The 27286-nt window shown below is 39.3% G+C and overlaps 1 protein-coding gene across 1 annotated transcript in view; it reads right to left on the bottom strand.

Annotated features, from left to right (window-relative positions):
- Positions 1–5512: 5512 nt before the first annotated feature.
- The window catches only part of KIAA1328 (KIAA1328 ortholog), a 143276-nt gene continuing 121502 nt past the window's right edge, over positions 5513–27286 (bottom strand). Inside the window, exons 9-10 of the mRNA XM_085041909.1 lie at positions 12198–12382; positions 5513–5625 (exon numbers count right to left, since the gene is read on the bottom strand). Of these exons, the coding sequence (XP_084898035.1) occupies positions 5513–5625; positions 12198–12382 (298 nt within the window). The remainder of the gene's footprint in view (positions 5626–12197; positions 12383–27286) is intronic.

Raw genomic sequence — 27286 nt, 5'->3', positions numbered from 1 at the left:
CAGAATTTCCCAATATGATTTTCATTGTCAGCAATGGACACACCAAAACTGTTATTGCAAAGTAGCTATTAGGTAGGTTGCTTTGACACAAATAGGTGTTCCACTTACACACAGTAAAGAAAGAAGCCAATGATGTGTTAAATTTGATAACCTCAGATGTAAATACAGAATGTCACTTCAAAATTTACTCAATGTCTACAACAGGAAATATAATCAAGGCTTATCATTTTCATGGCCAAACCCAATTCCAAGTTTCCCAAGAGCCAGGCTTTACTGGTAAAATCTGATTTCAACACAAGCTTGAAATCTGCCATTGCTAAATTTGGTTTCAATCCCAGCCCTGCATTCACATCTGCATTTTTCCCTCAAGACTTCAAAGCTTTTAGTGGCTGTAACCAAACAGCAGAGATAAGGAGGAGCATTTGCCCAGTCAGTATCAGTTTCCAAAGCAGAACTCTGGAGCAACTAGAAAAGACAGGAATAATCACTGAAGGATTTGCAACGGTAGCAAAGCCTTATTGCACTTTCTTTCCTTAAGCAGGTTATCAATAAAATTTTGGTTCTTAAACCCACCGAATTTTAAATCCCAATCTTCTCAAATTGCTCTAATATATTCTTATTCATTGAGCAAAAATACCTCTGTAAATAAATGACTTGTCCATAGCAACTGTTGACCTAATAAACACTTCTGTTTCTGATACCCATAACCCTCAAAGAGATGACGTAGATTTGCTCTGTATGTCTTTCAAAAGAGAAGGTATTTCTCTTTTAGCCTCTCAGCTGTTTTCAGACAGAACCAATAGAAAACTCTTTTCATACTGGTCTTTAACAGGAAAAGAGATGTGGTCCAAATCCTATCTGAGGCAGATCACAATGCAGCCAGTAAATGAAGCCTTCAGAAGAGTGCTGAGGTGTTCACCACCTGGGTCAGGCAATTGGAGTGGGATCAGTGTCAGATACAAGTAAATGAGAAGGTAGAAAAGGAGAACTGTGAGCAGTAAGCCAAGAAACCTACAATGCACTTCTTACAAAGAGCTGTAAAATTCACATTTATTTTGTAACTATGAGATAGATGGGTTATTTCTACATACAGAGGTGCCCAACTAAAATCAAGATAAGTGATATTAATGTCCTATGGTCAGTATTATTGAACCTCGAAAGCAATAAAGTATGAGTCGATAAATATTACATTTGCAACATAGTTAACATTCTTCTACTGTCTCTGGCACTTATTACACATTGTAACCGCAAGTCTACAATACATTATTCATATTTGGGGTGTCACTGAGTGATGGATTGCTGTAAGAGAGGCTGTCCTTTAAATAAATCAACAAATAAAAATGCAAATGTTAACATTTTCAGCCACAACTTTTTCCATCTTGAATGGGGAATGAAAATTTCACATTATATCGACAGCCAGCAGAGAGAACAATTAACAACCTACACTGTGAATAAGAGAGATTAATTTGCCAATGTCTGGTTTTATCACTTGCATATGGAACTACATTGGACTTTTTGCACTGCTGGCTTTCTCAGGGAGTAGGCAAAACTTGTGTCTCCTACCACATTCAGAAACAAACTCACCACCCCAATCCAAACACACTTTTAATCTCGTTAAATGCTCCTAAGCTAAACATGAAATGAAAGTTTTCTGCTCCTTTTGAATCCTAAGTGGTGTCTGATCCTAAGAGCAAAAAAACAGTTCTATTCCTTTGGCAGTCCTTGCTCAAACTCTACAGTGTAAGGAATTTCAGAGATCATCTTAAGTTGATATCCATATTTCCGCATCCAATATGCACAGATCTCAAAAGCAACTACCACATAAGTAAGACAAAAGCTTGAATCTCATCACTGTCATATTTCCTAACACTCAGCACAACAGATCTACTCTAGACTATTCCAGTGTGCATTATTAAGTATACAATTCTGCATGTTATATTTTACACCAGATATTAATTTGCTTAAAAGTCCCTGAATACACATTCACCTGAGATGTGCTGGGCAATTGGGTAAATAGTTTTGTTTTTAAAATGTCCCTAAACACAAATTTACACAATACAACCTGTTTATAAGAACTCCAACAGGCCACTGTAGTCTAACAGATAATAATACAGCTCAAATACAGCATTCATATTGCCAGAACTTCTAAATCATTTCTTTTAACGGCTACACAAAACTTCACTCCAAGACAATGCATTCAGCAGGTATTAAAGCTTTGATTTGAAACTGCAACCAAAACCCACAGACTTAATGCTGAAATCCCAGACTATCATACAGTCCCTTGATTTACCTAACTATTCTTAAATTCGCTTTGTCCAAAGTGAAAGACGCTACAGGAGAATTATGTGTTTCCATGGTGAGCAGAAGAAACTTTTTTGCCTGTGTCTTTTTAATTGTGTCATTTCTGCAGTGTCATAGGACTTACTGTACCAAACTCAACACTACAACTATTTTCGCGTGGGGAGAGCCTGCCAATTGCAACAGGTCTGTAATCAAATTAAATAGTCTTTCAGAATGTCCAATTTATAACTTTTTTTTTAAGAAATAGCTGAATACTTCAATTTAGAGCAGTTTCACTTCTGTATGCAATACAACATTGGTTTTGCTGAAATCAGTACCTAATTATATCTAAAGTAAGATCTAGTTTATGTAAAATCTTCTTCATTACTAAATTAAAGCATTGATACTTCCCCTGTTCAGCTAACAAGAAAAAACTCCACAGTCTTTCTTCTAGGCAAACACCAGATATGAAAAAATGTACCTGGTCACCAAAAAGCTAATGTTTAACAAAACCACGGTAACCATGCCTTAGGAACAAACCTACTTTTCCAAATTTGCCCAGCCCCAACCTTGTCTGTGATATTTTTTTCCAAATATATTGGCTTTGGTTTACATAAATAAGCACATGGAGTACAAAAGCTTTCCAGACCTGCTGTGAACATAATTTCAAGGGCCTCATGCAGGTGTAGATACTTGGCTCAAGAACATTGGATAGCCAAAGTTGCAGTGCTTGGCTGTGTTATGGAAGGCAGCGACAGGCATGCACAGAAGCATGACGGGCAAACAAATTCACTATTAGCCCAGCTCCAGATGCCAGATAAGAAAATGCTGTGGTTTTCTTTTTCTTTCAGAGACATCTCTGAAATCATGTTGTGCACCCTCATTTTGCAAGTCTGGTGCTTCTAGAGGTCTAGCACTAAGGCTCTCAAGGTTTACATCTACCTTCTAGGGACACTTATTTCTTGTTCATAGCATGATTCATTCCAAGACGGAGGAGAAAGTAGGACTGCAGCAATTCTTTCTCAAGCAAGAGGTAGCTGTAACACACTGAAGCCTCCAGTTGAGCCCTGCCAAGGCAGGCTATCATGCCAACACATCTTCTACCTGCCATGCCTGCTTACCCAGCCAGCCCTTCCCAGAAGCTGTGCTAGCACCCTGATGCCTCTTGCTGCCAGGGAGCTTCTGTCGCTTTCCAACACCTTCTCTCTGGCAGGCTTTCCACTGCTGCTGCTGCTGGGTGCCAGGGTTTGTGCTAGTTAAAGCTGGCACAAACACGAGTTGAATCTAGTCCTATAAATTTAAATAGTCAAAAGTAATTAGGTTTACATGTACTGCTGAATAAATAAATTTGCTCTTAGGCTAGGGCTTTGTGTTGCAAGTTTCAGATCTGTGCCAACTGTTGTGGTTAAGCTGTTAACCCCCCCAAATCACAGATCATAATGAACATGCTGACAAACCCTAACTTTAGTGGCACAAAAGCAGCAATAATTCTCAATATTGATTAATTTAGTTAGTTAAACCTGCAGTCTAAGCTTATAACCGTTCAGTGATAAATTGAGACTGACCTGCTGCCCAAGCAGGTTTTTTGATGAAGGATAGAATCAGCTTTAGGTCTCCCCAGAAATACTTGTCCATTTACCATTATCAATTAGAGAAGGCCAGGAGTAAGGGAAAGCACAACATGGCTGTTTAACCTAGTCAATTATATCTACGGCACCAACAGAGAAAAGGAAAGGGAGGAAGCATGGGAGAAAGTACCCAGAAATACAGGATTTTTCATCAACTGGTGAAATAATCCTTTAAGGATGACAGCTAATCAGACTCCTTTTACTGATCACTTTACCTGGTATGATTTCTAACAGCATATTTCAACAAATATTTTACTCCCCTCTGTGGAAAAGAATAGACCATCAATCCTCTTGAATAAAATTTCTTTTTCTGAGCAGTCATCATATGATGTGCATAATTATATCTGCTATTCAGTGTTTGAATGGAATCTCAACTTAGCATTATTAGACAGTATCAAGCAGTATCTTTACACACACCTTATCTGCTATGACTGACTTGCAAAGGTAACCATTGCTTCTAAGAGAAATGCTTAGGCATCTTGTGGTTTCTGTTAGTTTAAACATACAGCTACTTGTGGGAAACAGCCCGATCTAACTCAGTTCTTAAATCCTCCAAGAATTATCATCCCTTCCATCACAAGAAAAAAAAAGTGTTTCCATAGCAAGTAAGTACAAATTTGTCAATATTGATAGTGGTTTTTCACCTATTATATATCACAAGTTTTCTCAGAAGATAGAAATAAACTGCCAGCTGCTGCCAAGAATACTGGGATGATATCAAGCATACATTTTCCAAGTCCACTGGGCCAAGAGAAGATTAAATCTGACTCTAGCCCTCTCATCCTCCAAGAAACATTTAACTCTCCTCATGAACGGCTGCACATTCCTGTTATGCCACTGCACTGTTATCTAAAGAGTGATATAAAATTCTGCAAGTTCATATTTCAATCTCCTTGTATTTTGTTGCTTAACTAAAGATTTTATTATGAGAAAATGTGGGATATGATAAAGAAAAGCAGGGATTGTATGCTGTTCTTCTAGGCATTTACCACTAGAAATGTAATCCTGCCTAAAGAAGGCAAGTTGTTTTCAGACTCGTAAGTGTAGCAACAATACTGCTTTCAGTTTTTTCATTGGAACAGAAGTGATAATGCTGCTTTTCCAGTGCATTTAGTGCAGATATATAGTATAATCAGGAATTGCTGACTTAATGTGATTTTGTTGCTTGTCATTAAACATAAAATAACTCTCATACAAAACATTTTAAAAGAAATGCCATTTGATAAAATATGGGGGTGGGGGAGGAGGCAGGCAAATGCAGAGGGATTAAAATCTTCAAGTGGATGTAAAACCTAACGGGGTTAACACTGTCCATTCAAATTATTTACAAAGGTATTTAATGTGTCAGGACTAGGAACATAAAATACTTTCTGTTCAAAACCTAAGTAAAATTAAAATGTTAGAACTTGGCATATTCCTTCTTTTCTTATTCTAACAAGCAACTTAAGGCTTACTATAAATGTCAAAAGGATATGGCAGGTTTTAGTTTATATTATTCAGCTTGTGCTAATATGAAACATCATAGAAATTCAGTCACTTCCCTGCATCTAGGAGAATTTGATGGTTGTGTTTGCAGAATCTTAAACCAGAGATTACCCAGCAGCTTACCGTGAAGGGTCATGCTGAATCGGTGATATGGCTGTGGTTGCAAGCGCTTTGCTGCTGCCCATCAACCCAGGAGATCCAGCTGCATCCTTCCTAGGTCCTGAAGCTGCCCCTGTGGAATGAAGTGAAGAACAAGCCAGGCATCAGAAGCCAGTGATTTTGGAATAGATGTTCCTCAATTCTGCATTATTAGAGAACATTGGGATGAAAAACTGAAACAGTTTTCCAGCGACAAACATATACACAGAAATGACAGAGAGCTCATCAGTGAACAGTACTGTGCACAGCCTCAATTTCAGGACCATGCAGAATCATATCTGTAGAATAAGACACACTCTACAGCCTCCATCTTATTGCCCAGAGTTTGACAGACATGCACTGTTATCATTTCTTAAGTGGCCCACAGGATTCAGCTTATTTCACAGATGCAGTTCTCATGACGTGCTATGTTAGTTCTGCAAGTGTAAATATCAGTACAATGTTTTTTTTGTTTAAATAAAATAGAACTAAGAATCCATTCCTTCTTCCCAGCTCCAAAGAACTACTGAATTACAAAATAATCTAGGTTTAAAGGTGAAATTTGGAGGTCATGTAGTTCAATCCTAGATTCAAGCAGCATCAACAGGTTTCAGGCACTTGTCATACTAGGTGCTGAATGTCTCTACTGATAAAACCTCTCTGGACAACTCCTCCAGTTCCAGTGCTGACCACCCTCATAGTGAAAATGTTTCCTGGATAGCTAATCAGAATTGTTCTGAGTTATGACTTTTCCATTTTCTCTTGTGCTGCTGCTGCTGCTGACTTCCAAGAAGTCTCATTACCTCCTCCCTACACCCTCTCCTTAGGTAGCTGAAGCAGGAAGAAAGATCCATGCTGAATCTGCTCTTCTTAAGGCTGAATGCACCCAGGTTTCTCAGCCTCGCCCAGAAGATAACATGGTTCAGCCCCATAGCTGTTCTGGCTGCCTCTGCCAGACCTCCTGTGGTTAGTCAGTGTTCTCAGACTGTCCCAGACTGGACACATCACTTACAGACACAGTCTCCCAGTCTCACAGAGCAGACTGAGGGGAAGTGCCATTTCAGCACTCTGATGACAACAGTTCTGCGATTATGGCTCAGTAAGAGGTTCTGTTACTCCATCACGCAGGTACATAATTGACTCACTGCTGTTCAGCACACTCTTTTCTGACAAAGCTGCTTTCTAGGCTGCCCTGCTACATGAGATCAGTTCAACCCAGTTGAAGGAACTGGCATTTCCCTTTGCTGAACCTAAACAGGCCTCTGTCAAACAGTTTTCCCAGCCTGTTAAGGTCCCTTGAATGCTATGCCCTGTTCCCCAGCACACAGACTGCTTCCCCAAGCCTGCAAAACTGCTGATGGTGCATCCTGTCCTGCTGCCCAGGTTGTTGATGTTAAGCAGCTAACCACTAAAATCTAGCTGCCAGCTGGACTGAAGACAAACCCTTGAAGGTTGGTGGTCCAGCCAACTTTTCACTTGCTCACCTGAGAACTGAGTTTCATTGATCAGATTTAGTAAGACAAATAGCATATAGGTAAATGAGATATAAAGGGCAATAGGAAAATTAGGAGCTTTCTGATCTACTAAACAAAAGCCTGTAGATTTGGGCTTTTTAAATCTAGCCTAATTAGTTCTGTGCAACCAAGAGCACTCAACTAAACAGGTAGTACAGAGAAAACTAAACATATCAGCAAAAATTAAAGTTAAACCAGTGTTTAGCTCTTTATGTAACCCTGTCATGGCCAAGTATTTCTCATCTCTGTGAACAGCCGCATTATCTATCAGCCATGCTGAAACACGAAGCAACACAAAGTAGTAATTCCAGCTTCAGTCCAAAATTTACAGATGTCCTAGGAATTATTTTAAACACTTCATGATCGAAGATTTATACAAATATATATAATTTAGTAAACCCACACATTTTAAGATGCATTTAAGGGAGGCTAACAAAAAAATAGGTTCTTATCACCCTGCTATAATGAACTGTGCTTCAGTACCATGCAGAGAAAAATCTTGCCTAAGAAAGAGTTAATTATCAGTGAAGTCTTGGAAATATCATGGGGATATATGCTGATTGTGTGTCCCTGGTAACTTGATAGTGTGCCAATCCATGATGAGAAGAGTGGGTATGCATATAAAGACTGGAAGCCTCTTGCTTAGAGTTTTGGCTTTACGATCGAATAAGATATTTAGAAATCATTTCACGTGACAATGGAATGAGGCAGCTGGATTTTAAGAAACTAATACCAAAGTAATAAAAACCTTGTTAACATGAGAGAATATATTCAATTGCTAATACGAGAAAAGGCTGGCACACCGTCAACGTACTACATCCAGAGCAAATGAGATGTATTTCTCAGAAAAAGATAATACATGGACTCAGAAGTGGCCAACACAGCCTCAAGGGGACTGTTCAGAGACCCAAGTTTGAAAATATTACCACAGCTAGAAACAGAAAACAAGAAAAGGAACGCAGTAGGAATTTACTTAGGCTGTTAGGCTGCACAGACATAAAGCAGGGGCATCAAGAAATCCCAAACAGGTGTATATCTAAACAAAAAAATGTTTAAAAATACATCTTGGAAAAGGCATACAAGTCTTTTGAGGGAAGAGAAACAAGCAAATATACAAAAATTATTAAATCAATAACATTTCTAAAAATGTCCAAGCTACTACTAATTTTAAAATATATTATGAGAAAAAATAAAGGAATGGAAAGCTGGCAAGTAGAGGATAATGAAGACCCTGTTGATGTATAATACTTACCTATATAAAGCTGATGAAAAGAAACTACCAGGGGGGAAAAAAAGAGACAAAGTCTTTAGTCTGAAGGATATATATTTCAGGGCTAAAGGGAATTAGTTAATGAATTTATGAAGTGACTGGTAATTATTTATGAAAAGTCATAGAGAACTGGGGTGATACAAATGACAGCAAATTAATTAGATTGCAGGTGTTAGAAGACAGTATGAGACTGGAGACATTGCAGATGATCTAGAGAAGCAAGAAACGTGGAAAAAGAACAGACACGTTTACCCCTGGAAAAAAGAAAAAGCTTTTACATGGTGTGGTAATCTAAATCCTGACACCAATGAAAAGAACCTGGAGCAGGAAATAAATAGCAAAAAAAAAAATCCCGAAAAACTGGATATAAGCTTGCAAGGCAAGCCACCCCCAAAGCAATTATAAATGTCTCCTAAATGGTAATGTTAAGAATACTATTTGCAATTCGGCTAACTTTGTACAAGAATGATTTAAAGTAGATTAAAGAATCATTAGAGAAAACTCAAATAGCTGTATATTTCTGCTTCAAAAACAGACAACTAAAACATTATGAAAGTGGGGAAATACAGCAGTCTATATTTTAAAAGTGTTAACACCAAGAATGAAGAAATATGGTTGAGGCTAGTTCAAGCAGCAATGGAATGAAAGTAAGCAACGGGAAATCTAGGTTGATAATCATAAAAGAAATCTTTATAACTTGAATAATAGTAATATTCATAAGACTTAACATTTATATAGTACTTCACATCTTCAAAGTACTTCACTAATATTAACTAATTGCTCTATTCAATTGTAGGGAAGAGTCTTCCCTCAAGGGAAGAAGTGCCAGATCCTGAATCCCTAAGAAGCTACATTAGAAAAACTACTGAAAAACAAACACTATATAAGAGAAATCAGCCCCTGGAAAAGTACAGGGCTAAAATGTGCTGAAATAATTTTCCCTCTCTGACTTTTTTCTTTACATATGGAAGGGAAACTAGGCATGCTATAAAACATCATGCAGATGGTATGTCCAACAAAAAGAGACAAAGGGGAAAATGGATCTTTCTTCTGTTTCAATGCAGAGGTGTTTCAGGAAGAGTTTGTAAAGAGGAATACTTTAAACAGAAATGTAGAGAATTGTTCAATATTGCACAGTACAACGGATGTAAGTTTCCCAACCGCACAGCAAAATTTTCCAGAGCAGAAAGGAAGAGAAACACACACTTCTGTACTCCAGTGCTTTTTAACTAGACAAGTTGTTAGATTTTAGTACACGTTGACATAGCTGGTGGTGACACCAATAAAAACAATTTACTGCTGAAAGGATCTAAGACTTCAGGATTGCTTCACCTGCCTAAAGTTTTGCTGGTAAAACTAAGAAAGTTTGACTACAAGACACAAACACCTGCTAAAGCACAGGAATAAAAACTAAGGAGCAAGCAGAAACAAAAGACAAAAAAGCAACAGTGAGGGAATAAAAATTGATTGCCTAAGTTGATCCAGTAAGTTTCCACCCTGAAAAGAGAGCAGAAGTGACCCTTTCCACTCCACGAGGTGAAGAGACCATGTTAACAATGCTCTTTTCCTCATTACTAACCACCATCAGGGAGAGAGAAAACGTGGATTAATTAGGAAATTACCCTTTCCAAAACCACTGTTGTCACAGCAAGTGAGCAGTCCTGTAGGCAGGAAAGCCTTCCACCATTCCAGGATAGGGACAGCTTCTTGATTAATAATTTTAAACCCGATACAAGTGCCTATGTTGCTCTGGAGGGACCCTATTACTGACAGAGCCACCATTCCAGTGGGACAGCAAGCCCAAGGGCTGACATCAGCACTGGCACTGCACTAAGGTGTGCTTGGGTAGAGCCACCATCCTGGAAAACATGTAATTTAAATAGACCAGACTGATACAGGCATGAGAAAAAATAAACTGCTGTAGCAATAGGTCACCATGTGACAGTTGAGAAGTTTTCAGCTGAACCTGTTTCTCTACACAGCACCACTGTGTTCTGACCAAAAGGTCACCTCAAGGTCTGTGGCTCAATGACATTGAGTTTCATGCCTCAAGATGTCACCTTGTGGAGTTCATTGCCCTTTCTCATACTGTATTGAACCAGAAATCCCAGGTCAGCAGCAGAACGGAATATCCAGCAAAAGCAAGGACAGAGCCAACTAAATCCAGGCTATCCAGAATTTAAAACCTTGACATTGTGTCCCCGTGATCCCCAAAGATGGAAAAAACATTTTACAAGTGTGTGTGTGTGCTTGCTAAAGGAGTCCAAATATATAACAGAAGGAAGCCAATTAAAAAGGTACTAAATACAGAAGACTTCAACTTCAGTGATTAGTGCTAGGTAATTTGCCTCGTGATAAACAACCATTCAAATCAGTAATAGACCTGAGGTTGTTCCACAGCTTGAAAGCATTCCTCTGAACTTTATCTGCTATCACAGCAAGTGCCAATGTTTATAAGTCAAGTTTTGTCATGCAGCTCTACACCATAAAAGCCAGCAATCCCAGTAAGTGTTTGCAAAAGATGCCCACCATCTTCAGAGATCATGCTGACCACTACAATCACTGTATCAGCATAAGTGCAGCTGTGTTGCTATGTGCAATAGCCAGATGCAGCTTGTAACTTCTCCTCAGTCCTCCAAAATGAAATGAATGAATGAAGAGGCCAGGCTGGATATTTTTCTCCGAATCTACGGAAAATAAATTACTTTTTGGGGACTATCCCCATCCAAGGAACAAAACCCATCATCCAGCTGTGAAAAATCCTGGTTTCATCACTACAGCATGGAGAAGGAGGGGGGCAGAAGGAAGAGGAAAAGAGAAAAAAAAAAAATGATAGCTGAAAAAAACCATAAAAGAAAACCATCAGTGAAAATTGCCCCTGAAACTTTGCAGAATTGTAACGGCTTTCTCTTGCTTAAATTGATTGGTGTAGCAATGTTATAAAATGACTATTAGGATTCATTGTGCACAACAGAAAGTGTGAAATGTCAGCAGACTATACAGCAAAAGTAATGGGTCCTGAACCCCTGTTAGTCAAAAATGATTTTGTTTCAAATTAGAAATTGATTTTTTTGGACACAAGCCCTTTATAGGCTTCCAACTTTTGTAGCTGTGCCTTGGAAGAGATTAACCTCAGCCACTGTTTGGGTCCAGGCTGATGATACCCTTTTGAAAGTTTCTTCACAGGGACTGCTTTTTAATGTTGGTACGGTCTTAACCAATAACACAAGTTATTTGTTCCTTTGAGAACTGCACCACATTTCTTCTCATTTTGCCATTTTCTTTATTTTTATGCTGACATATACAGCAAACTGGCTGACAAGTTAAAATAAAAAAATAAAAAAAAAAAAGCTAGCTCATGATTGAACCAAGGATTATGTTCAAGGCTAAGCAGTGAAACATCCAAGCTGCTTTTGTTCCCAACCTTTTCTCTTCCTAAGAGAGAAAAGATTGCTTCTCTGCTCCTTAAGTGGAGGCACTAAGCTAAGGGCAGGATAGGTTCTAGCAGTACAGACATCCCTGTGTGGCAAAATAGCAGGTTGTGATGGTGAAGTCAAGGAGGAAAAGAATGCAAAGAAGATTACATTTAAAGAGCAAACCCCACTGCAGTTACTCTCACTGCCTTTTGGGAAAGTTAAAAAATAAATCATTGAAGGAGCTTTTTGAGATTAAGGGGCTATTTTTTCCCCTTTCATCAGAACAGCAGCTAAGAACACCACTTGTTAGTTAAAATATTTTTTATTGTTTTAAATGCAGCTACCACTTTCTCTTAGGCTGTTTTAAATACTTGCAATCCTTGTCCTTTAATTGCGCATTTTACTGATATCCTTTTGAACACACCACCACACTGATGGCCCTAAAATACTGTATGCTTCCCCTTACCTTTTCTGGACTTGGAGCTTTCCCTCTTGGTCTGCATTAGAGAGGTTTGCCCATCATCCACGTTTGCATCAAAGCCAACCATTTTCTTCCCTGAACTGCTCCCACGACTGCTCCCTGGTTTTCTGGAGTTTTTGCTCACTGGAGGTGTTCTCAGTAAATAATCTTCATGTTTCAACACCGGGACACTGGCAGGAAAGAAAGATCACACTGTTACATGATGCATTCAGCCTGTTAACACTGCACCCAGCTCTCTACCCTACTTTTACTCTCCAGAAGCAAAAACATCGTGCTGCTAGTTGAGCTCTTGTTGAATCCATTTTTAATTTCTGAAAGCAGAACACCTTCAAGAGTTACCAACTCACTTTATCAGTCTTTGGTTATCAGCAGCCAGCAGCACTCTGACAGCCGTATTTGGAGTTTTGTGGCATTGGGCACACTCCCTAAAGCATTAGGTCCTGGATTTCTTAAGCAGTTAGGACAGGACCAGCAGGATGAAGACATGCAAAGTACTTTGTCCAGCACAATGGGCCAAAATTGGAAGAATAGTTTATAAAATGCTCACTTTGCTAGAATAAAGGGGAGACAGAGAAGATTATGTGAAGAAAAATCTGAAATTTTTGTTTGCAAAAGGGAAGCAGATCATAGAATCAAAGAATCATTTACATTGGAAAGGACCGCTGAGATCACCTGAGTCCAAATGTAAACCAAGCACTGCCGAGGCCAACATTAGACCACATGGCTAAATGCCACATCTGCATGTTTTTTAAAAGCCTTCAGGGATGGTGACAAGCTGATTCAAGAAAAGAAAGGATGAGAAGAGACAAAGTGGTGAGATGAATGAATAGAGGTACTTTGAAAGAGGATAGAGAATGTATGAGCAAACTGGTGGGAAAGCACCTGGTATGTAAGTGATGCACTTTGAGTGAAGTAAGAAAAGAGAAAGTTAACCAAAACAATATCAGTTCAAGATGAACTTCAACACAAGATTATAAACAGGTGGCAAATCTGGTGATTGGGAGCAATCATGACCTCAAGCTCTGCAGACACCGGCATCTCAAAATGTTCTGGGAAGACAGGAGGTTATGAATACCCACATTTCTCTCTATTGCTTTCAAATACTGCTCTCTGGGAATTAACTACTGCTATAAATGACAATTCCCAACATGTGTAACTCATTAGTCCCCATCAAAAAAAGCCCCTTTATAATAGAAATTAAAAATATAAAAATGTGTCTTTGTCTTATCCACATGAAATAACACAATTTATCCCTAGATTATATTGATCTACTTGCAATCCTGGACGTGACAAACAGCTTTCCTAAGTTATCAGAAGATTAAACAAATCCTAGCAGCTGGACTTTACAATCCTAGAGATCTTTTCCAACCTAAACCATTCTATATTTCTATGATAAATCTTCTTCCTGTTTAAGTACCAATTTTATATTGGCAACCCAAAGACTGTCACTGAGTTTGTATTAGTTAGGATGCAGCTTTCTGGAGGTTGAATCATAAGAATCATGTAGATCTGATGGAAAAGCAGGAAATTATAGCTAAATTAAAAGTTTCACATCAATGTGCTCTATAAGACATTGTTTAATAGGGCCCACTGAGCCTGTTGGACAATTAGTATTACTCCTGTATTATTAATGCAGAACAGTATATAATGGCTTATGACCTATAATAACTGACTGAAGTGTTGGATATAACTTTTCCAAATAACCTCCGTTTACTTTAGTGCTTCTAACTGTGTGACCACTAATAATACTGCGAAGTGTTTTTAAAATTTATGGTGGACTAAATTAGTATCTTATTTGAATTATATGAAATTATTAACCTACTAATTCCTGCAACCCCAAGAGCAGCAAAAGGTGGTTTTGGATCCTAGCAACTGCTTAAAGAGGCATAAAGGTGTAATACTTGACCAGATTTCTCTGATAAAACAGGACCTGATGTTCCATTTGCCAGCACCTTGATGATTAACAGCATTTAAAAGAACAGTGAGGTTGTCATTATTTGGATGCTTTTTGAGTTGTTTCAAGCACATTTGATTACAACTTACAGTACTCATTTGAAGATAGGGACCTTTGGCTTGCAGATAAGGAGGTGATTATTCAACTGGTTCACTGCAGTGTCTTCTACATGGTGCATTACCTCTAGAATACTGAGTTCTGCTTTAAATAATGCAGTGGCAGAGGCAATTCAAACAAAACAGACACCAAGAAGAAGTTACATAAGCTAGGGTAATAAATAACAAAAGCAAGTGTATTTGCATTTATAACCTCAACAAACAATTAGTTAGAGGCACATTGTTTACTATTTAATAGATGACAACTCATGCTAAAGTTTTGCTCAAGTAAGGATAGAGTCTCAAATCTTAAAATGACACTTAATCTGAAAGTGTGCAGACCAAGGAAGGAAAGAGATAATGCAGAGAGATAAATAAATTCAGTAATTAGCTGTGTACCACAATTAAACAAAGAAAACATAAGGAAAAGAAAAAAAATCTGTTTCAGAACATAATTACTCATTCACCTCTGGAATAATTAGTAAAATGAATGGTGTGACTATTGCAACCTGGAAATTTAAATTCAACATATGGTCCAAAGGAATCAGCTACTTATATCTGGAGAGATTTAGCAACAAAAGTGGTTTTTCTCTATTTCCAAATCCAACTACCTATCGAGTCACTCAAATGCACCACGGTTAGTAGGACTTCCTGCAGGGCACCACAATATCCAATGAACTTTCATGCCACTCCCTGAAACTACACAACAGAGAAGACTGTCTAACTAAAGACCTTATTAACCTCCCTACCCTACATACCAAGGCAGGAGATGTAGTGTCACCAGAAAAGAAGAGAGTCCTAGCACTGCTGCCTCATTGTGAATATCCAAGTACACCATCACCAAAGGAAAACACACCTTGAACATTCTCTCCATCCTGTCTGAGCCTCGTATCGCGATATCCCTGCTGAGCGTGAATGGCAAATTTTAAATGTCATTCAGGACCCACTGAATACTGCTAGTATTTGCATTCCTTAAAAAGTAGAAAAACATTAACCTTTTGTTTTATTGAATTAAAATGCCATGGAAATGCTGATGTAGTCTTCAGAGACTGAAATACTTTTACAAAGAAGAATAGCTGTCATTTATTAGACACAAAGAACAATTACTTGATAGGATGCTTTCTGACAAAAAGCAGATTGGTATTCTCATCATAGAAAAGGCATTGTAAAAAAACCCGGCACAGACCTCTGAGACTTGAATAATTTAAAGCTGCATTTGGTGCAATTTGAATTTTTCTTTAGGGAGGCAAAGTTAAATACCTTTAATTTGTTCTAATTATTTCAAATTTGCAAGTTAATTATGGCTGATCATTAAATAACAAAAAGGACTATCGTCTCCACAGAGTTTTACCTCCTACCCTCTGCATTACTTAAGCTAGATTTTAGTATGCATGAATTAACTTTCTAAATAATCACACGGTTTGACTAAATGGCTCAGTAAAATGAGCTCTGATCCTCAGAATAAGCATTAATGGACATTAGAAAAGCTATTGGGACCCATGTTACTTACATTATAAGTATTTTTAATGGGGTCTTATTTACTAATCTTTATGTACTGTTCAAGTTAGGGCACCATATAGATACATTATTCTGCTTTAATAGAGGAAAGTCAGTTCTTCAAGATACTAAAATAAATGTCCACTTAGAGCGAACTAAATTCATTTTTAAACTAATGCATGAAAACTCTGATAAGATATAACTTGTTTTAGCTGTTGATCCTGATGAATCAATCCAACATAATGGCAACCTTGGTCTGCAAATGGAGTTTTGCAGATCTGTTGAATCGCTAAGCAACCCAAGCAGCTCAGGCTCTTGCCAGAGTCGTGCTTACTATCAGCATGTGATTTACCTCGCCCACGAGGTTTCCTCTCTTCCCTGCTCCACACCCAGAGCTCAGCTGAGTGGGTTCCCAGTCTTCAATCCCAGATTTGGATGCTCACCTTTCACTGAACTCTGATCTTTCCGTGCATTTTTCACTGTGGATCAGTGGCATTTAGAGAACAAGACTACACTGTAAGTACTCAGAAACCCAAAATGCAAGGCAATTCATGCCTCCAGTATGCTCAACAGATGGCTGCCTTAATGGTACCCTACTGCACTCTGCTGAGGCAAGGGCTTGCGAGTTTAACCATTATCAAACTAACAGATTGCCGTGGTAGGTTAGTTCCAAAAGCAAACATGTTGGAATGTTATTTTCCTGTTCCGTAATTTCTGTTTTAAAAATAAAATAATTAACAGTTCATGTGTGCAATCTGCTGCAATTATATCAGGCCAAGAATGCATAACACTTAATGATGCAAAACTGGTGGTAAGTAGACAACCCAAGCAATACGTTTTTGTAGCTGGAACCTGAATTGCCATTTCAGATGCAGTTTGACAAACAGGCTGAAAATTGCTTCCTCCCCTGCCACTTTGGCTGGGAGTGTTTTCCAGCCAGATCAGTTTCCAAAGTCAGCTCAGTATAAAGCAGCAGCACTACAAGCACTGGGACAAAAGCTTAGATGTCAGGATCTTCTTTTCAGCAGGGTTCCAAATTTAGATTCATTCACATCAAGGTATCAAACAGCACTTTAGGAAACCACCCATCCCAAAGTGGGGCTGCTAGGGGAGTTGTTTGTCTGCACAGCAAATAAAAAAAATATTTGCAGGGAGAAAAGAAGCACTGTAGACTTTGCATGTTTAATGGCAGTGGTCTACTGACCAGCCACAGCTTTTCCAGTCCCTTGAAGTGGAGCTGAGGAGAAGCATCAGAATGTATGAACCAGCAGAGCAGCACACAGGAAAGAGAAGGGAGATTGGTTTGCTTGCTACTGCTTTGGGCAGGGTGCACAAATCCACAGGGCAGCTGAGTAGAGCTGGAAGGGAGGTTAAGAGAGTGACACGTGAGGAGGAGAAGCACAGTGTGAACTTCAGGGCAGTGTCTCATTCCTGAATGCCATCACCCTTCCCTTCCTCACCACAAAACCAAGCTCACATCAGGCGATCAACAACCTTGAAACCACACTCTTAAAAAATCTAAAGCCAAAAATTGAAACATAGAATACTGGAGGGAAAAAAAAAGTTTAGCATTTTTTCCTCCCTTTAAGAAGCAGAAAAATGTCCTATTCTGATACAGACCTTGCAGACCATATTCAAGCCCAGAGTGAGATTTCATGGGCCAATTATGAAACCTGGCATTTTGAGGCTTATGTTAGATGCATCAGCATGTTAATGGCACTGCTGGGATCCAGTGAATGTCAATAAGAAACAGCTGCTTTCCTTTCTAGAGAGCATGTGCATTTAAAGCTTTGAGATCACAGAATCAGAGAACAGTTTTGGATAGAAGGGACCTTTTAAAGGTCACCTGGTCCAATCCCCTGCAATAAGAAGGGACATCTTCAACCAGAGCAGGTTGCTCAGAGCATATCCAAAGTGACCTTGAATGTTACCAGGGATGGGGCATCCACTCCCTTTCTAGGCAACTTGTACCAGTGTTTCACCACTCTCACAGTGAAAAATTTGTTCATATCTAACTTGAATCGGTCCATTTAGCTCAAAAGCATGACCACTTGTCCTGTCATTATAGACCCTGTTCAAGAGTGTGTCCTCGTCTTTCTTAGGTTAAAGCTTTTCACTTTAACCATTGAAAAGCTGCAGTCAGGTTTCCCCAGAACTTTCTCTCCTCCAGGCAAAAGAACACCAACTATCTGCAGGACCATGTCCATCTCCTTCCTCACATATTTTTTAGGCAAAAGGCAGGAGGGTAGGGACAGGTAGGGAAACACTTCAACAGTCAGTGAGAGTTCTGGAACTGAAATATAAATATTATCAAATCTGCTTGTAATAAAAGGATTTTTCATCACAGAAAATAGACAGTGATTGCCTACAATCGGCATGTTATTATGCAGACAATATATTGCTGAGCTGTCATGCAGAGATTTCATCTCTTACAGCAGTCTTCAGGCTCAATGCCCTTGAATCCAGTAATGTCCATGGTTGTGTCAGGTTTCTCTGCTGTTTTTGGGGATTTTCCCCCCTGTTGAGCTCTCGATCTTGGACCTACTGCATTTGGTTTATTTTTCTCTCATCTTTGAAGAGCTATACTGGAAACTATGCTAATTTTTTTTGATATCTGAAGCTGTACCAGGGTTCAGCAATACAAAGCACAGCTTCCCCACACCACTCTTTCAGAGACCAGCTCCTTCCCCATTCCCTCAGTGACTGGTGCTCAGATATTTAATTCTGCTGCAAGAATTGAGGCCACATATGCTCTTAATTAGCAATGACCTATTAGATCACACCAGCCATAGGTGAAACCCTGGCCCCACTGAATCAATCAGAATACTGTCTTTATCTTCAATGAAGTCAGGACTTCACTTAATATACATGGTTAGAGGTCCATTTGTAGCAAGTATTAAGTTAAATTTAACCTAGAATTATATTCATGACTTCCCTTTGAAGCCCTCTCCTTCCTCCAGTTTAAGTTCACTACATTTCAACTCCCTACCAGCACCTTTCCAACATATCTAAGTTTTCCTAATAAACAGCAAAATGAGCTGTGATTGCTTTTCTGTCTTCTTTTCTGAATTCAAAGAAAATTCTAGCAGAAAAGTTTTCAGACAATCATAGCGAAATGGCCACAGGAAACAGAGTGGCCAAGCTTTGCAGGGCAAAATGCTGTGACTGTGTGTTTGGCCTTTCTTATAGAACAGAGCAGCTGTCGTTCCAGCAAACTCTGCTGTCAGCCTTCACAAAAGGAAGTCATGTAAATGTCAAATCACAGGTATAAAAACAATACTTTCAAACACTGCCTGTGTATCTGAAAAGCCTGCCTGGCTGTCACAAGTCAAAGCACCACGAGGAATGATGCAAAACCCTGTTTAGGACAAAGTTTTTGAACTAAATCTAAACTTCTTCAGTACATCAGGCAGCGTCACTCTCTCCTGCAGAAGGAGAATCACATGCTCTTCAGCAAAGTGAATGCCAGTCTTAGTGCCTTATCCAGCATCACTAGTGTTTGGCTGAGAGCCAGCCCCAATCACAAGATACCCATCGAAATGCCATATGCAAGCTATCTCCTGAACAAACATGCCCCAAATTGGATTGCAATTTGCAATTTGGTTGTGATAAAGGCATAGAAGAGCAACACATCAGCTCTTCTCAACTTGGTTCACCCATAACAAAAGGCCTCACAGTAGATGGGCTGCATTTCAAAACAGTCAGTGGCAGAGGTGGCTCTGGATGTGCAGGTAACCACCTTATGCTTTCCTTTGCTAAGACTATCAGTACACAAGCAGTCTCTCCTCAATAGAAGTTTCCAGACTGGCTGATAGGTGTTGATAACAGCAGCTTTCAGTAAATGAGCAGCAATTGCAAAAGCCCTTTTTCTGATCATGGAGCAATCATTTGCGAAGGGTAAGTGACAATACAGCACAGGAAGGACACAACAGGAATTGAACAGTAGATAGTAGCAGGGTTACCAGTATGCCCTACTAATAAGAATTTCTGAAGAAATTCCTGATTAGAGCAACAGATATTTAAGATCACGCTTATTTTGAGCAAGTACTAAGAGTTACACATGCACAGAAAATCTGGAGTTTTGGAGCATCAGAACAATTTAAAAAGACAAAACAACTACAGTTGCTTTTATTCATTGACAAAGTTACACTTGATTGATGCTAACTTTCAATACTCAGGATATCAAGAGGATAAATTATCATTCCTGGATTGTAAGTCAGGAAATGGAAGAACAAAGTTTCAGACTTCTCATACCAATAGCAATGAAAATTAATAACCACTAAACTGGGCAATTACAAATACCCCTAAGGATCCTGAGGTGACTTTTGGGGTCACTGACAGCTCCCCTGATATCAGTTAACATGTTTCATGGGAAAGCCTTTCATAAATATATCAAATTCCATAATAAACACAGTTAGAGTTTTTATACTGTCTGTTCTTCTGAGGCTGCAGAATCTGATTTCTCTAACCGGGAAGTATTACCACTGAAAACAACATGGATCACCCTTGCAGGACTCATCTTTTTCCAAGGAATTTCTGTCCCCTTATTCTAATCACCTTTATCTGTATGACAGGATGATTAAATCTAGTATGTTAAGCACAGGTTAGTACAGATTTTTAGGGTTATATGTCTGTAAGTGTCAAAGCCTTACAAATCTTGGGAGTAGTGAATCAGGAGGCTGCCGTGTGTTTCTTATTCCAAAAAGCCATTTGGCTCCTTTGCCAAATACAAACCTGAAATGGGTTTTGATTTTTGTTTTATAACGATAAAAACAATCATGTTAGAATTCTGCCAGGTCTGTAACTACAAATATATATGGCATCCTAAATATTCTCATACTACAGCATCTTCTAAAATAGTGTCGTACACTATCCCAGATCTGTTAGAAACACCCCTCCTGATGCATCTTCACACTTCATTGGCCTTTTTTCTATGATCAAATCACATCTGTGGGACATGGTCACTCTATGATTAAAGAGTATATTAATGATTTACCACTACACTAGTACTCATCCATATTATATTGCTTAGTAAAATGAAAACACTGAGATTGTTTATTGATCTTCTTTAAAAAAAATCCTATAGCCCGAAAAGAAGTAGATAGAGAAGTTAAGACTTTGGACTTTACTCTTAGTGGATTACCATACCCAACAGATGCAGATTTGACAAGGAAGCTCTTGGTAAAGATTTAAAATAACAATTTTAGCCACTTCAGTTGCCTTAAATTCACTGAAGTTACATATTTCACAGAGCATGTTTGATGGCTAGTGACTGAAAAATCAAGTATTTATTGCAAGTGCAATACAGACTTAGATGCCTAAATAATGGCATACAACTATAAAAACCCTGGTCTGGGCCCCACAAAAAAACCCAACAAACTAAAGATTTCCTTTCAGTGCGTATATTTTATGTGAATTTGACAGCACCACCAAATATTGACTCAACTAGGATGTTTACGGAACAGATTTAACACGTTTTTGCACTCATATTTAGAAAATATTCAGATATAATAGAATTGAAATCAGACAGAAACCACTGCCTCGCTAAAAGGCACATACCACTGAGATATGTATTGGCATGCTCTGATGTCCAGCACCAAGGGAAAGAACAAACAGAAGAGATCCTGGCACAAGGCTGTTTGCTTGCCATGAAGCTCTGGGCTCTGGGCTGCCAGTTCCCAGCCTCTGGAAACCCTTTTGGTCCAGATATAAGTGATTTTTGCCACCTTAGAGCTACCACTATTGATTTCAGGGCCTGAAAGTCCACCTTTTGTTGTTTGTTACAACCTGCTGGAAATGTCTGTCCAGTGCAGATGCCACGAGTGTCACTCTGACACTGTGACATGGGTTCAGAGGGTTGCATTATTTGTGCTGCCAAACCATCACAGCCCTACTGAGTCCACAGCTGGTGTATAAACTTAGCCCATCTCTCAGAGACATGATTTGCTCAAAAAGGATGCAAAGATGTAAATGGAGATTAAGGGAACACAGAGTTAAAAAGAAAAGAAGGATTAACTATGCATCGATCAAACAGAAGGGCATGTAGTTATACAAAGAGGTGAAGCCTGGCACTCTTGACATAAGACTGAAGACACTTGCAAATTGTTTTGTTTCAAACACTTGTGCGTGCTAGAAGCCACATGAAAATGTTTTTGCAAAGAGCTGATGACTTGTCACTCTAGTTGAGTTCTAATGCTTTTCTTTTTCCAGATCACAAATGAAATCTCTTGAGCGTGATTTAGGTTTTATGTGGATTTTCCAGGCAGAGACCATCTTTGTGACCAGTTCAAAATAACACATTAGTTTGAAACTCACCAAATTAGGATTGAGGGTGGAGAGAGAAAAAAAGCGCTCAAAGTCTAAAAAAGCTTAGGACAAAAAAAAGAGAAAGAAAAAAAAAGAGCTCGCAGTCATGAAATGTAAAACAAGAAAGATGTTGTCAGAACAGACAGAGGCAGAAGACACCATGACATGACCCAGTGGTTCCAAGAGACAGAAAGAACTAGGGAATGTAGTAGCAGCACATGGCTGAAAGTTAATCCAACACACAACAAAGCTCCGAGTGCCACATAACTGAAGGAGAAAAGACGAGATGGTGGCAGAGAAAAAAAAGAAACAGCTTTATGACTTTTAACAGACAACTGGCCCCTGAAGGTGAGTTTCAGAGAAGCGAAGGTGACAAGATTTGAGTGAGCAGCCAAGATACCCATTTGGAAAACTTATTTTGAAGTAGGCGAATGAATACTGAGCAGTGAAAGAAGACTGTAGAGTAGTCAAGGTGCAAGAAGAAGGACTAGATCGAGGGGTGTTGTTTTAACTGTTGACACACTAAAATAGTATTTTGTCTGCGAAGGAGAAAGAAGCTGCAATAGCTGTCAGCAGCCCAGATGCCTGTAGAGAAGGGGAGTGACCCAAAGGTTATGAGTTTGAGTGGCAGGGAGGGTGCGGCATTATCGAAACCAGAAGTGAAGAGAGATTCAGGAGAAAAAGTAAGGAGTTCTGTTTTGGCCAGATTAGGAATGATCTGAAGGCAAAACAACTGGGATTATGTGTCAGGGAGGCAGTCAGATATGCAAGACTAGACAGAACAGAGCAGAGGGTTTAAGAGTTATTGGCAGAGAGATGATAGCCAAATCCGTGTAACAGGATGTTGTCATCCAGTGGGTACAGAAATCTCCAGTCAAATCAAGGAGTGACTAAATCCCTTCCCTGCCACCTCACAGAGATTCCTACCTAGTTTAAAATGAAATTATCTAAAATAGTGCTGCAAAAACATGCATAAAAAAACCTGACTTTCCATAAAATCTAAAGATCATACTGTTTCTAAAACTAGGGCAACCACTAAATGAAAGTTAACCCGAACAATAACTTTAGCTAAACTTCAGGTCACATGCATTTAATATAATGAGATGAGGAATATGAAAAGGCCATTCATAATGGAATTCATCGAGTTAGGAATGCCATGCTTAGCTGCCTTATAACATATAATTAATGATCCTATAAAAATCCAGCAGTACAAACTCTCCCGGCTGCCCGCAGAACTGTTCTTTATGCTGGGTAGGGCAAGCAAGCATCTGCTTCCACAAATACTGCCCTTTGAGAAGCTGAAAAGCTTTTTTTCCCCTGTTCCATCAGGGACCACAGTGCCATTTCCATGACACGCTGAGCTTTGAACCATTACCCAAATCAGACTATAGCATTTGGCAACCCAGTACACATCTGTCATGATAGACTGGTTATTGGTCAAACGTTAAAGAAAAAGCCATTAACTCTCTTCCACTGCTTGTAATACCCCACCTTCCTCCAGATTATTTATAATCCCCACTAAACCCACCCTCTGTTTATAGTCTTCTAACACAACAGTGAAATATATACCGTCTGGAGATCTGTCTTGCCTTATACCACTCCCAACCATTTGGTACAACAAAAGATGTTCTCTCTCCATCAAAAGGCCTGATCCCTCCTGAAGCACTGATTCTCGCATTCAAGGTTAAAGGATTAAGGCCTGAAGCACTGAGTACCAGAGGAAATGAAGCCAAATATCAAAAGAAACACAAAAATCAATCTTCTTCACCGCAGGAGCAGTGTGAAGAACAAATCAGCTGGGCTGAATCTAAAATTTTCTCTGCATGGCTCTCAAAAATTAGCACTTTTATAAATATAACGGGTAGTTCTGCGAAGCCTCAGCACCCGTGCAAAGCCACAGAGTTCAACTCAATACATCAGTATCGTCTGAGAAGTTTTATGTCAGAATAATTCAGTGGCAAATACACAAAGTCCACTTCAGAGAGAGCAAGAGCTGGGAAGTGAGTGAGAGCATATGTGCTGTTATCTTTATACGTAGTCTGCAAATCTGCAAGTGGCAGAACCTAATATTTACTAAAGTTTCCCTTTTGCTTCAATTCTCTGTGTGCTGAAGTGCAGCCAAGGTCACAGGAGGGGTGGGAGAGTGGGTTTTAGCTTAGTGCAGCTGTGATCATGGGCAGAACAGCAGGGTACAGAGGATTTCTTGCTTAACTTTGTAATACCAATAGCTTTTGTTCTTAGTCCTGCCCCATCAGTTCTGATATAAGCTTTTAAATGGCATGAAAGTTGTGCGGGTGGGTTTAAAATTTCCTGATTTAAAACTACCTTCCAGAACATTTTGTTTTATAAGGTTTTTCTTAACTTTTCCAACTGATAAATTTCTGGGACATATGAATGTCTAGATAAAACATAATATGCTCTTCACCCAAGATAACACATAAAAAGTAACAAAATGATATGTCTGAAAAAGTAATACACTACAATTTATAAAAATAGAATTCAGGTTTTCAAAATTCAATTCAGGCAGTAAACTAACAGTGTCTACATTTTCCTGTAAGGGAGGCATCTGCAAATGACTTGCAAAAATGTCTCTCACTGTCTGCAAGTGTTGGCAAGGAACAAATTCCTTCAGGAGATGCATGCATTTGAAACATTTCAACCCAAATCAAAAATTCTCCAAGCACTTTCAGTTTTGATGTGGGATAGTACCGAACCAAACTCATGCAGAACACTGTCAGGAAATTGCAAGTTTTGTGAAAATACCAAAGCACTTGTGTTTTAACAAGCCTGTTTTCACCAACTGCCCTCCTAGGCTTAGCAGTGTTTCTAACACCTGAGTGTGCTTTTTGAAGACCTCACAGGCTGGGTGTATCTGCCTATGGAAACCACTTACAGCATCTCCTGCTTATATCTTACACCTCCAGTCCCTCCATAAGGCTTCCCGCTCAAGGTTACTTTGGACTGCAATGGGAATGATGTAATACTGCTGTGTGCAGCAGACGTGATCATGAGAACAGAATCAGCATAATTCAGGTAAATGTTAGATAGGCAGCTTGAAATCACTGTTGCAGTTGAAAGTAAACCTGAAAATTAGATTAGTGAAGGAACCAGGTCAGCAGAAATGAACTCCTCTCTCTCCAGACCGATAAGGATCACTGCCTACCCTAACAAAAAAACCCCTGAACATTAAATGCAGGCATAGGTATATGTAAAAAATTGCCACACACTCCCTTTTGGCAATATGTTTTTAGTAACTACATCAGAACAAAAACCTTCACCCTGTGCAAGAAAACCTACTATCTTCAGAGTCTGCACGTGGCACCAGTGAAGCAAAAATGTGTGTCTAACTCTGACTGTACTCTCCCATACGTCACAGCAGACTCCAGCATCCATCTGTTGGAAGGATGCTGTGCCTATATATAGCCAGACACCACCACAAGAGAAAGAAAAACTCATATCTGCACCTAATTCAGCGTGTGCACTATTGGCAGATCTGCAAGCACTTTTTTTTTTTACCGGCCAAACAAGCGTTTGCTCCACAAATAGCCTATCTAAAAATGATACAAACTTCAATGTAAAATTATCTGGAACAAGAAAGTAACTTGGTTGTTAAAAGGAGCACTAACAGGTGGGTAAGCAGCTTCCAGATACACAGATTTTATGGGCCATTTGCAAGCACAGTTGATTTCATCCCAATTTAATGTGCCAGTCTGCCAAAACAGCAAATAGAAAAAAAAAATCCCAACTAACTGTATGCAGTACATTCCTAAAAGTTGGCCAAGTCCTATACAGACACACCTCAAGAGACCAAGGACAACTCAGACATGACCTGAAGCCTGGAAGTCTTGTACAATGAGCCAGTTGCAGCTCTGGTGAGTTTCTCCTTCACAGGCTCAGGACCTGGACACACCTCCAGACCTGGGAGGTGACATGCCAGAATGAAGAACTAAAAGCTCCTCATAGGAAACAAAAGGGGTGCTACCATTGTTTTTCAGTCCTCTTCAAATACAGGAGTAAGGGGGCCAGAAAAGTCAGGTCAGCAGTTGCAGAGCCATGCAACTGCGTGTGATTTTTATTTTATATTTAAATTATTTGGAGAGGGAGACTGTGTCAACAAACCTGGATATGCCTGGGACAGCAGGGGGAGCTGCGAGTCTGCGTTCCTCCGTAGGTCTCTTTAATTGCATTGAATATTTGGACAAAAGCACATAAGTGTGCTTGCACATCACCACAGAAAGATGCCCGCATGTCTAACAAGCCTCAGAAACGAGAGTTCATAACAAAGCATTAAACAAGGAGCAACAGATAATTGTCACCTTCTCTCACTAGATAATAAAAATAGTTACACCATAAACATAAAAATCTTTTAGAAGACCCCTGACAGCATTCCCTCATGGAACTATCACCATAGCAATGAGCATCCGAGTACAGGGTATGTACTGCTGAATCCTGTGTTTGATATTTTCAAGTAACTAAAAATACAAACTGGAAAAAATACACACGGGTGATGTAGAATGAGGCACACAAACATGAAGAGCCTTCAATGAAATTAAAGGTGGCAAATTCCACCTGCAAATCTTTAATACACCAGGAAAGAATCATTTCACCAGGTAGCACACACTGAAAGAGTGCCTGCAGATAACTGTAAACATATCTGATAGCTGCTGTATCCAACAATTCCTATTTAGAACACTTTGCACGGGTTTGTATAGAGGCTCAGTGGCAGAATCATGTGAAATCTGAGGCAAAGATGCCCCTTAGAGAGAAAGCAGTAAAAAGCCACACTGGCAGAGCCTTATAGGAAACCTACACTCAGAAAAGCAGGGGATCTCGTATGCTAAGATTTAGGCACACAGCAGCGCTCTGGGGAGGAGTGCTTGCAAAGCAGAAAACCCTGTCTCCTCTAGCTGGTGCCATTAAATAGATCTTATTTCCATGCCATTCAGATCCTAAGTTAAGCTTAAACGAAGGAGAGAAGAGTTTTAAAATTCCTTTCCCAGATGCAGATGTCAGGAGCACACACAAAAGCAGGTGCTGGGTGTATTGATCCTACTGAATACGCATGGAGTGGGTACTTGAGCATGTACCAAGCATCTGCGTCTGGGAGATGGAAAGCACTTTGTAAAAGGCTGTTTTATGCTAAACAAATGCATCAGGTTATGTTTTTATTTTGAATATTTTAAAGCATCTTGCACACTGGGGCAGACTTGAAAAGAAATTAT

This window comes from Lichenostomus cassidix, chromosome Z, assembly GCF_008360975.1.
Source record: "Lichenostomus cassidix isolate B80296 chromosome Z, HeHo_3.0, whole genome shotgun sequence".
In the NCBI taxonomy this organism is placed as follows: Eukaryota; Metazoa; Chordata; class Aves; order Passeriformes; family Meliphagidae; genus Lichenostomus; species Lichenostomus cassidix.
This window is presented reverse-complemented; position numbering and strand designations above follow the sequence as displayed.